Raw genomic sequence first — 12,720 nt, forward strand, 5'->3', positions numbered from 1 at the left:
GAAAGTCATTAGTGTTGTTCCAGAGAACCTGTAAAGCCAGCGAAACATTCTGGACCACAGGGTTTTACTGGCAGGTGCTTGGGAAAGAGCAGAAAACTGAAAATGTGTATTGTCCTCTGTGAGAATGATTGGTCTTTTTTCTTCTTTTTTTTTAACAGGGCTGGCTGGCTCATGTTTGTCTCGTTTTAGTACTATGCCATTCCTCTACTGTAACCCTGGGGATATTTGTTATTATGCAAGTCGAAATGATAAATCCTACTGGCTCTCAACTACAGCACCTCTTCCAATGATGCCTGTGGCAGAAGATGAGATTAAGCCATATATCAGTCGCTGCTCAGTTTGTGAGGCCCCAGCTGTGGCAATCGCTGTCCATAGCCAAGAAGCTTCTATTCCTCACTGTCCTGAGGGCTGGCGCAGTTTGTGGATCGGATATTCCTTCCTCATGGTATTTGGTCTCCAGTGTCACATTTTGTGTGGCACTGGGTTTTATATTTGAGTCTTAGATACTAGGAAGGCTGCTCTACTTTAAAGCCAGCAAGATCAAAACCATGCATCATACTGGGGAACCAGGGAACTACAAAACTAGTTTCCACAAACCAAAGAGGAAAAACAAAATTTCTGTGAATTTCAGAGAAAATGGTCTCTTCTCAGCATAGCATATGGAGACCTTACTTTTTGTACAACGTAGAGCTTCAGAGCAGAATAAAGCTGTGAATTAACAAATTAAGTTGCACTGAGGTGCAACAGTAGCCTACAAAGCATTTTCACAGCTAAAGATTAAGAGTTACTTATCACTGTTAAGGATTTGATCTAGAAAATAAAAAAAAAACAAGAACTTTTCCCCTTCTTTCTGAAACTTAAAAATCATAGGTGTTTGGTTGAAGATTTAGAAGCCAAAGTCTTTCACTGAGTCTGGACAAAGAGACAGTCTCTGGTTGTTTTTAAAATGAGGCTTCCATGTTGTATCTGTAATGGCAATAATAGCTTGGCTTTATAAGATCTCTGAGAGCTTGTTATCTTGTAATTCAGAAGTGGGATGTTACAGAAGAACTTAGTGCTAGGTGTGCAGCAGATGACCTACTGAAGGGCCTGACCTGCATTTCTTGCAGACCATACAGAGGGATCATGTGAGCACTGGAGGGTTTAACACTGGCTGTGGTAAAGAGCAGTTAGAATGTCAGTGAACGATCTAACAGACACTCATTTTTCTGATTTGCTTGATGTACACAAGAGTCAAAACCTGCAACAGTGTGCCCACATTGTTAACTCATTGAAGACTGGGCTGAATTTTGGGCTGTTGGGAGAAAAATAAGATTTCTGTGGCAGAAGACATCATAAAAGAACAACAGTCAATCTTACCCACAACCATTTGTATGTCCAAAGCCAAAAACTTAAATTTTTCAGAAAATAAGGTAAAAGGGAAATCTGAAATTAGTTACAGAAAATATACCCCCAGTTTTGGAGAGCAGGTCCAATTTTTGATCAGCCCTATGTTTAACTTTTCTTTTGCTTCTATAAAAAGCCCTGATACCAATCTCATAGTTACTTCACGGGAATTCCAAGGATTAATTAAATGTTTGCAAAACCTTGTGTAAACACTGAGCATTTTTAAGAGCAAAGTTGTCACTTTAGCAATAAGTTTTTGCCAGGACAAAGTCTGTCAGCACTATGGAACACACAGTGAGAAGAATTCCCATTTTCCCAGCTGGCTTTTGGAGCAAATGAAGTGTTTGGTGTACGCATTTTTGCTTCTCAGGCAACTGTGAAAGAAGTACAGCACACTTGTGGTTATCTCAGAGTACATATTGTTTTAATTCCTTGGCTTAAATGTGTCACCTCATTCCCCTGAGTAAGGTACAGTATCAGTCAGCGTGGATTCCTGCCCATGCTAGGTAGGGGCCTTTGGGAAGGAGGGAGTTGTTGCTTTGTGGGTTTTCTTTAAAAACCACAACCATCTAAACCTCAGCACTATGTGACACCAGCCAGAGATCAGTCCTTTATTCAGCTAAAAGGTGGCCATTTCTGTTATTTGTCTAACACAGTGGACCTCTTGCAGCATAAACCAAGGCAGTTGCAGCTTGCACTTTCATAGTATGGTGTTTATTAAAATATAGGCAGGCAAATCTATTGGATGTGCCCAGATTTCTCCCAACATTTACAAAACTATTTAAGAACTCTATTTTCCAGCTTCTTTCTTTTATATTGTAGATTGTTTCAGTTTCTAACAGAAAATTCAATGGTATCACTTGAAAATACAGCTGTACAGCTCTTAAAGGGACAGAGAAAATGCCCATTTTGTTAGCAATGTCTTTGACAGAAGTAACATTCAGTTCGTTATCACAGTATCTGTCAAAGGTAACAGTTGAGTGATGTAAAGATGCACGATTTTGGTGTAATTTACTGTCAAAAAACATGTCATAGAGGGAACTAGTTATCTGCATAGAAGATAATTTTGTTTCCACGGTGCTCCTCATGTGCAGTGCAGAGTAAGACAGGCTTTATAGCTTGGGGAATTCAAGTTAGATATATGGTGGAAGGTTCTTCTTAGTGAGGGTAATAAAACAGAGGAACAAGTTGCCCAGAGAAGTTGTGGGAAGTCCATCCTTGGAGGTATTAACAACTGAACAGCACCCTGGAGCAACTGAGGGCAACTTCGGTGTAGACCCTGCTTTGAGGAGGGGACTGGCTAAAGTAACCTCCAGTCAGCCCTTCCCAATGATTCTCCAATTTTAAGACTTCCAACAGTGAAAATTTTAACTATAGGAAAGAAGATTTTAAAGTGGCATCAGCATATGAGCTAGCTCCTTTATATAGTTGTAGCATAGCCAAACCCTTACAAAACTGCAGGACTGGCTGACTTTCTGCTCTGGAGATAAGAATTAGAAGAAATTCTAGTGGTTTTTCTCTTTTCACACATATGAATTTATGACAGCATTGCCTGAGGTTGCACTCTGAATGCTGCCTTCCTTGTCTCCTTTAGCACACTGCTGCTGGTGATGAAGGTGGAGGACAGTCGCTGGTTTCTCCTGGGAGCTGCCTGGAAGACTTCAGAGCGACTCCCTTCATCGAATGCAACGGCGCCCGCGGAACCTGTCACTACTTTGCAAACAAATACAGCTTCTGGCTCACTACCATCGACCAACCCTTCCAAAGCAAGCCCTCAGCAGACACACTCAAGGCAGGACTCATCCGAAGCCATATCAGCAGATGTCAAGTCTGCATGAAAAACTTATAGAAGACTTTCACAGTATAAGGAACCACCTTATCGTGTAGTTCTTATACAGTGGAGCCTTCTGTGATGGTTAGACAACTAAACAGATCATGTTGGTGCTTTTTTTAACTTATTACCTCAACAGCTGAATGGAAACAAATCTTTTTAATTGTCTGTAAAAGCAGATTAAGTCTAACACACAGATCTAGCGCTGTGTTCTCCTACTATGCAGTATATATACACACTTTTTGCTAGTCTAACATTACATCATTTGCCAAATGATAGAAATACTCACAGCTTTGAAACACCAAAAAAACTTCAGTAATAAGTGGTTACCTTGGACAGATACCCACCACATTTACTTTAACAGAATATATGTATCTTTCTATTTACTGCATTTGTCACAGAAGTGAAAACTAACAGCTGCAGATCCATAAATTAACACAAGGTGATCGAAGTACTAAACCCTTGCAAAATAATGAAAATATACTGTGATCCAAAATCCTTATGTCCAGCATTGAAACCTAACTTTAATTTTAGTATTTTATGCTTGGGCATTTCAAACACACACAAAACATCTTTTTGGTTTTTTTTCAAGCCTCACCATGCTTTAGCACTTAACCATTGCCAATAGCAGAGAAGCCCACAGGCCTCCCAGAAACAGTAACCACAAAATGCAACTCTTCCTATTTGGTTAAGAGTCTCTAGGATGAAGATCAGCATTTTATTTTATATGCTTGATGATTTTTTTTCTAGACATACCCCAGGCCAAAGGGTGCTGTGGACATTTCATCTGTGTCACACCACCCACACAGCAGCAGCACCAATTGGTTTTTTCATTGCAGCTTTTCCCCTCTGAAATCAAGCCACTCATCACAAACCATTTTAGCCACTTGCTGTTGGAGCAGCTATTGCACATAGGGTGGGCTCTGCAGGAGAGTGCATTGCTCGGTGCCACATGACCTTCAAACACAGAACTTGCAGACCTGCCAGCTGGCTGTCTGAAGGCATGCTGTCCTGGCAGCTGGGGACATGTGGCAATGGGATGACCACCATCCCAACTTGCACACAGCCATCCTTGCAAAAGCAAAAAGGAAGGAAACAAAGCATTTATTTGGCACCATCATTTCCCATAATAAAGGCTTGATAAATGACAGAATGGCTAGCTCTTCCTTCTGTGGAAAGAAGCAATTTAGCAAAGTTGTCTGTCACCACTGCAAGAGAGTGGGAAAAAAAGGATCAGCTGAAAAATTGTTATTTGCATAATCTGGTTATATACCTGAATGTTTAATTTGAAGTGGAAGAAGAGACTTTTATAGCAATGACAGTTGATTTTTAATAGCTCACCTCGCTCCTGCTTCAGGTGCTTCTTGGCTTTTATAATTACATTCCATCCTCACTGTATCATAAATAAAACCTGGGGTTTTTCTACACTTATTTGTTGATGATTTATATTTTGTTAACTGTGATTCTCCATATGGGCTGCTCTGTTAAATTACTTTGTTTGCACCTAAGGAGTTAGAAAAGCACTCCCAGAAAGCTCCTCCCACCGAAACTCAAACTCTTCAACCAGGAATACACCTGTTTATTTCATGGCACTTAAAAAGATCCAGTAGGGAAGATTTGTGTCTAAAATTGCTTGTTTAAGCTGAATAACTGAAATAGCATTTCACGTGTTCTTAAAACAATTTAAGCCAGTAAATTGTGATGTTGCAGAGTAAAACAACCTATTTTTCATGCTCTACAATGTTCAAGAAACCAACATTTACCAAACTTGACATGTGTTACCTCCACAAAAAATATAAAGTATAAATTAAGTTAAAGTTCCTAAAATCACAGAATCATAGGATGGTTTGGGTTGAAAGGGACCATAAAGATCAATTAGTTCCAACACCGCTGCTGTGGACAGGGACACCTTCCACTAGACCAGGTTGCTCAGAGCCCCATCCAACCTGATGCTAAATACACGTTGGGAGCATCCACAACTTCTCATGCCAGTGTATTCCAGTGCCTCATCACCTTCATAGCAAAGAATTTTTTGCCTACTATCTAATCTAGACCTACTCTCTTTCACTTAGAAGGCATTCCCCCTTGTTCTGTCACTACATGCCTGTGTAAAATATCTCTATCCAGGTTTCTTATAGGCTCCATTCTGGTACTTAGCTAGCATGCTGTCTAACCTAAACATATAATTAGATATGTCTATAAACAGAGATTACCTGAGCTTGAAATGAGCTCTCTAGCCATATTGTCTCTCTGAAAGGCAGCCCCTAAACAAACTTATGACACTGTTATTTGTTTAAGCTAAATAAAACATTTAAAACTGAAAATATTGCAGTCAACATAAGCTAAATCTATTCCACAGTTGCCAATTCTTTTAAATTACACATGGCAGTAACAAATACCCAAGAATAGGCAACTTCCAGGTTGTTGCTAGGCATCAGTGGTTGTGGGATGATCACACAACTATCACTTGTGGGTTGTACAGCATGCAACTCTGGCAGTGCAGCACATTCAGTGTTTTAAGAGAACTCAAGTGGAGGCTGTATAAATCTATAAAAACCAATTATGTCAACAGTAAACTATTTGGATTTTCATAGCTAATATGTTTGGTAATCTTCCTATGAAGCTGACTTTTTTTGTACTTAAAACTTCAGCAGGTAGGTCTTCCACCAACAGTTGCTTTGCCTCTCCATTTTCTCTGGCTCATGGAGGCTGTTCTTAAGTTTGATCAGAGCAGAACCAGCACAGCACTGAGTTGAACACACCATCATGGTGCGGGAAAAACCAAACCAACTACAAAACCCCCCAGGGTGCCAAGCAGGCTTGAATTTCTGTACTTTGTGTATGTCATGTGCTGGGTACTCACATCTGTGTTTCTCCAAAGCCTGCGCAATCACTTCTTTGAGAAGAGGAGGGAGCTTGTGCACACAAACACGTGGAATACTCACAGCAGACGGAGCATTTCACTTCGTGAGCTAATCTGGAGCACTGCATGGAGGGGAACTGACTCAAACTACCTCTTAGCTGCAAGTTTACTTCCTCTTATGAAGACAGTCTGAGAGAACTGGAGTTGTTTAGCTGAAGGAGAGCAGGCTTCAGGGAGACCTTATATCAGCCTTCCAGCACCTAAAGGGGGCTTATAAGCAATGTAGAGAGTGACCTTTTACCAAGACTTGTAAGAACAAACCAAGGGGCAGCAGTTTCTAACTGAAAGAGGGTTGATTTAGATTAGACAGGAGGGCATTTGTTACTGTGAGGGTGGTGAGACACTGGAACAGGTTGCCCAGAGAACCTGTGTATGCCCCATCCCTGGAAGTGTTCAAGGCCAGGCTGAATGGGGTTCCGAGCAATCTGGTCTATTGGAAGTGGGCCAGTGGGTTGGAAGGAAATTATCTTTAAATTCCCTTCCAAACCATTGCACAATTCTGTGATTCTAGAACCCACTTTCAGGAGGTTAAAGCATTCTTATAGCGGAAAAACTCAGATACAGCAAAACAAAAGTCTTTTTACTGAACTACAGTGCTCCAGCCTAGGATGTATAAAACACAAGTGTTTTGCCTCCATTTGACCAAATCTTTTGCTACAAAGTATCCTGTTTGCTTCCTACACTTCCTGTTTGAAAACATGCTGAACTATAATGCGGTCCTGATCCTGGAGAAGGTAAATGAGATTATATTCCACATCTGTAGGTAATAGTGCATCAGTATATCAATACAGATATAGTGAAGTCAACATAGCGATGTGAGTTGACACCAATTATTTCCTCAGAGTGTATCAACCAAACAACTCACCATCACTAATACTATCTTTCAGCAGAAAGATAGTCTGAAGACAACCTGGATGCACCCCCGTTCTAAGCATTGGCACCTCATTGATTATGTCTTAGTGCGACAGAGAGATGCCCGCGATGTCCTCCATACCCGCGTGATGCCCAGCGCAGAATGCCAAACAGACCATCGGCTTGTGCGCTGTAAACTCAATTTTAAGCTCAAATTCAAACCAAAGAGGGGCAGCATCCCAAGGAGAAGACTCCAAGTTAACAATCTCCAATCAGCCACAGTAAGAGACAGTTTCCAGGCAAACCTTCAAACTAGGCTCGAAAACATTCCCACAGATTCCTCTCCTGAAACAATCTGGCTTCATATTAAAAACAGCATCCTGCATTCCTCTGAACAGTCCTTAGGGTTCTCCCTCAAGAAGAACAAGGACTGGTTTGACGAAAACAACCAAGAAATCCAAGACTTGTTGAGGAAGAAGAGAACCGCCCACCAAGCACACCTTGCACTACCATCCTGTCACGCAAGAAAAACAGCCTTTCGTCTCGCATGCAGCAAGCTCCAGCAGAAACTCCGCGACATCCAGAACAACTGGTGGATCGATCTAGCTGAAAAAACTCAATTATGCGCAGATACAGGTGATCACAAAGGTTTCTATGAGGCCTTGAAAACAGCATACGGACCTACATACCAGGTCCAAAGCCCTCTACTCAGTGCTGATGGTCAAACCCTTCTAACAGATAAAACCTCCATTCTGAATCGATGGTCTGAACACTTTCAGACTCTTTTCAGTACCAGCCGTGTAGTCCAAGATTCAGCAATTCAGTCCATCACACAACAACCAGTAAAATATGAATTGGATACTGCCCCCACTTTAGAAGAAACCCTGAAGGCCATACAGCAGGTAAAAATCGGCAAGGCAGCTGGGGTTGATGGAATTCCACCTGAAGTCTGGAAACATGGGGGCCTTGCACTCCACACCAAATTTCACGAGTTTGTGGTGCGCTGCTGGGAGCTCGGTGAACTACCATCAGACCTTCGTGATGCTGTCATCATCACTTTGTATAAGAAGAAAGGTACTAAATCAGATTGCTCAAACTATCGTGGTATTACTCTGCTCTCCATTGCTGGCAAAATCCTGGCAAGAATACTCTTGAACAGACTAATACCCACTATAGCAGAAGGAATTCTACCTGAAAGTCAATGTGGTTTCAGAACCAACAGGAGCACCACAGACATGGTATTTGTCCTCAGACAACTGCAAGAGAAGTGTAGGGAACAGAACAAAGGTCTCTATGTAACCTTTGTCGACCTCACCAAGGCTTTTGATACTGTGAGCAGAAAAGGTCTGTGGCAGATTTTGGAACGTTTAGGTTGTCCCCCCAAGTTCCTTAAAATGATCATCTCACTCCATGAGGATCAGCACGGCCAAGTCAGATATGGCAACACACTCTCTGAGCCCTTTTTAATTAAGAATGGTGTGAAACAAGGTTGCGTTCTCGCTCCTACCCTATTCACCGTCTTCTTTAGCATGATGCTCCAAAGGACCACAGCAGACCTCGATGATCAGGACGGCATCTACATTCGATACCGTACTGATGGAAGCCTATTCAATCTAAGGCGACTGAAGGCCCACACCAAGACCTTAAACCATCTTGTCCGGGAGCTGCTTTATGCTGATGATGCTGCCCTTGTTGCCCACACAGAAGCAGCTCTGCAGCGTTTAACATCCTGCTTTGCAGGTGCTGCTGAGCTCTTTGGGCTGGAAGTCAGCTTAAAGAAGACAGAGGTCCTCCATCAACCTGCACCTCAGGAAGTCTTCCATCATCCCCACATCACCATTGGCCAATCAGAGCTCAAATCAGTCCAACAGTTTAATTACCTTGGTAGCCTCATCTCCTCAGATGGTAAGATCGACGGAGAGATAGACAACAGGTTAGCTAAGGCATATAATGCTTTTGGAAAACTCCACAAGAGAGTATGGCGTAATAAACACTTAAAGAAAAGCACCAAGATCAGTGTTTACAAAGCCATAGTCTTGTCTACTCTCCTATACGGCTCCGAATCATGGGTCATCTACCGCCACCACCTGCGTCTCCTAGAACGCTTCCATCAGCGCTGCCTCCGTACAATCCTTAACATCCACTGGTCAGATTTTGTGACCAATACATCTGTACTAGAGCAAGCAGCTGTCACAAGTATTGAGGCCATGTTACTGAGAACGCAGCTGCGATGGGCAGGGCACGTCTCAAGGATGAAGGACCACCGCCTCCCTAAGATCCTGCTCTATGGTGAACTTGCCACTGGCTGCCGCATGAGAGGAGCCCCGAAGAAAAGATTCAAGGACTCCCTGAAACAACATCTCAGCCTTGGCCATATTGATCACCATAACTGGTCTACTCTGGCCTCCAATCGGGAGGCCTGGAGACACACCATCTACAACGCAGCTGTCTCCTTTGAGAACTCACGCAGGATCACTCTCGAGGAAAAAAGGCAACGCAGAAGGAACCGTATCTTGCAAAATACACCATCTAAGGAGTCTTTCTGCTGCGCCTTTTGCAATCGGATATGTCTATCACGTATTGGCCTCATAAGCCACCAGCGTGCCTGCAGCAAATGTGGATAGTGCCTTCCCAAATCTTCGTTCGCGAAGCCTAGCCATGATGATCAACCAAATCAGCCGAATTTGTTCACACTGTACATGACTGGGCTTGTTTGCTAGAAAATTAGCAAACAGCAAGCAGTAAACACGACCTTGACATAGAAGGTGTCAGATTGCTGCCAGGGGAGAAGCTGAGGGGTCACTGCCCATGTGCCAACAGCGCCCCAGTGGAGGCAGAATCTGCCCCTGTAACTGCATAGGGACCAGCAGCCCCCCAGAGGTGGCCACCTGCCCCCACTGATGGTGAGTGGGGGTCTGGTCCCACAGCTACGCAGTGCACAGTGGTGCAAGACATATTGGACAAGGGGAAGAAGTAACATCACTGCTCCCTATGACCTGTGAGCAGAGAAGCAAAAATAGGCAGGGGTGCTTTCCCGCTGTGATGTGGGCAAGAAGGTGACTAAGCCAAAGCAGGCAGCTCAGCAGCTCTGCCAGTCCTATGGGCACTGAGGAACTTCTGGCTCCTTTTGTGGCCCCCACAAGACTGGAAGCCTTGTTTGGACTGTCAAGGGCCAATGACAACCTCAGTCTTGCACCATCAGTGCCTGTGAGGGGCAGGAAGCAGAATGGATACATCCCAACCAGCCTGGCACAGATCCTCATTCGTTCACCCTACCATCCCTCCCTCCCCCATGGGTCACAGCCTGGCTCAGCCATCACCTCAGGCACAGGCAGGCCTATAGCTCACATTCACTCAGCATTGCCAAAAATAACATTTCCTATCCAATCACCAGACATAACAGGGAGAGAGAGGGGGGGAAATCAACATTTGTAAAATGAGTTTCCCCTCCAAGGCAGGATAAACAGAGTCCCTGGTCCATGCCTTCACCCGTCTTCACTTCTCCTGGCAGGGAGGGTTTCCCATGGCTTCAGCAGCACCACCACATGCCCAGCTCCAGGCCATGCAGCGAGGTTATTAATGGGGAAAGCGACCTCACAGTGATGGAGAAAAACGTGCTGCAGCCAGTGGGGTGCAGAAGTGCTGGCATTGAACCAGTGCATGGCACAGCCACTCTCAGTGCTGGCCCAGCATGACTAGTGGCCCAGCCCACAGCTGCTGTGCTACATCAGCTGCTAGGCTGTGTGGCTGTTAAGGCAACAAGAGTTAGAACAAGTGTGCTTCTGCGCAGTTCCTGTGTTGCCAGTCCCTACCCTGCAGCTTCGCTGCTCTTCCCCATCAGTAGGTGGTGATTAATTATTTCAGTAAAATTATGTAGGATGGAAGGTGAGGGAAGAGGGGCAAAAAGATGTCTTTAGCAGTGCTGGGATACCAGGATCTACCTGCAGAAGCAACATGGAAATTAATGAATTCATGTTAGGATACAGGCCATATTGCATTGTTTCTCTATGCTCTTAAAACAAAAAACAAACCCAAAATAAACAAAGAACAAAACCGCAAAAAAAAACCTCAGCACCACTAAACAGAAAAAAACATTCTGTGCAATTTCAGTGTTGAGGGTTGAACTGTGCTCTCTAATAATGCTTGCAGATATGCATAGGCACCACTGCAGCAGATAGAGCATCAACACTGGGCTATAAAAATGGAGCTCAGCTATATCAGTTTAAATTACTAGTACATTTAAAAAAACCCCCAAACATCCTACATCAAATTCCAGAATCTTTCAAGTTTTTCTTGAAGGCAGAATCTGATTCAGAAAGTGATAAAGAAACAGGGCTAGCATGCACACTGAGTAATCTAGATCTCCTCCTGACCTCTCATCAATAGTTCGCATGTATTATGCAATTTCCCAAGTGTAACTGTGCAACCCCATGATCTCACAGGTTGGTAGAGTGACAACCCATCATAACCCAGACATTTCTCGAGAACAACAGCCAACAACACTAAAAAGCCACAACATCATGCCGGACAAGTGTAGCTCTAAGGGCAAAAGCACAGCACACAAGACTTTTTCCTGTGTCATCTCTTTTGGTAAAAACACCCAAGTTGGAGTTTTTAGAAATACTGTAAGAATTCCTTAAGATCTGATATGAATAAAGCATCTCCCAAAAAGCCTGACCTTGTAATCAGTACATGCTGCAGGTTCAGCCATCAACAGATGCAGCAAAGCCAGTGCTGACTCTCTCACAGGCATGTCAGCAGATCATTTTGGTCACAGACAAGACCGAGGTTGTGGCCTGCTTGCCTTTTTCCTGTCCTGAGGGAAGACTAGATACTGTCCCTAGAATTTTGTTAATAGCTAAAAGGTTTCTAACTGTACTCATTTTTATATACCACAGCTCAGATGCTGTCCAGTCTCTGACAGACTGGTAGGTGTTAAACTGCAAACCCAAAAGATGACATCCTTTAGCAGTGCCTGCAGCAACGGGAAATGGGACAATGATTTTAAACCATGAGAGCGTAGATGCAGACTAGATATAAGGAAGACTTTTTTTTTTTTTTTTTTTTTGCAGTGATGGTGGTAAAACGGTGGAACAGGATGTCCAGAGAGGTAGTAGATGCCCCGCCCCTGGAAACATTCAAGTTTAGACTGGACAGAGCTCTGAGCAACTGATTGAGTTGAAGACATCCCTGTATAATGCATGGAGGATTGGATTAGATGATGTTTCAAGGTCCCTTCCAACCCAAACTATTCTATGATTCTATTATTTAATGTTCAGTGTTCTTTCTCTTGAGCTTTTCTTCCCCACTACATGTGTACTGTGAATTAACTTGAGAGCAGAAAATAAAGCTACTACTCTGCAGCAATTTGCTCAAGAGGATGTACTTTTGGGAAAAAAAATGCCTTAAATATACTTAGTAATAATTTAACTCATTATTCATTTAGGAATTGTCTCCTCATGCACTAACTGTGATTTGGGTGGGACAGAGAAAGGCAATGACAAAGCATAAGAAAACTAACCCTTTAGTTTTAGAAAATTACACCAGAAGCATTCAAAGGAAGGTGATGGAATCCCCACACAAGAAACTGAAGAACTGAAAATCCGCAAGCTGCCTCTTTGAGGTTTATTGTTTGGGACAAGTAAGGGGTTTTCTTTTTTTTGGGGGGGGGGTTGTGTTTAAAGGCTAGAAGTTCTTCACTCTAGTCATAGCTCCTGGGTCACTGCAT

The 12,720-nt window shown here is 43.2% G+C and overlaps 1 protein-coding gene across 3 annotated transcripts in view; it reads left to right on the top strand.

Annotated features, from left to right (window-relative positions):
• The window catches only part of COL4A2 (collagen type IV alpha 2 chain), a 143,878-nt gene extending 139,230 nt beyond the window's left edge, over positions 1-4,648 (top strand). For 2 of the 3 annotated variants that reach the window (XM_032680321.1, XM_032680322.1), the window contains 2 exons: positions 159-445; positions 2,981-4,639. In XM_032680321.1, coding sequence (XP_032536212.1) covers positions 159-445; positions 2,981-3,235 — 542 coding nt within the window. In that variant the 3' untranslated portion in view covers positions 3,236-4,639. Of the gene's footprint in view, positions 1-158; positions 446-2,980 lie in introns of all 3 variants that reach the window. The other variant, XM_032680319.1, reaches the window with a different exon arrangement.
• The last annotated feature ends 8,072 nt before the right edge of the window (positions 4,649-12,720 follow it).

The sequence above is a fragment of the Chiroxiphia lanceolata genome, chromosome 2, assembly GCF_009829145.1.
Source record: "Chiroxiphia lanceolata isolate bChiLan1 chromosome 2, bChiLan1.pri, whole genome shotgun sequence".
Taxonomy (NCBI): Eukaryota; Metazoa; Chordata; class Aves; order Passeriformes; family Pipridae; genus Chiroxiphia; species Chiroxiphia lanceolata.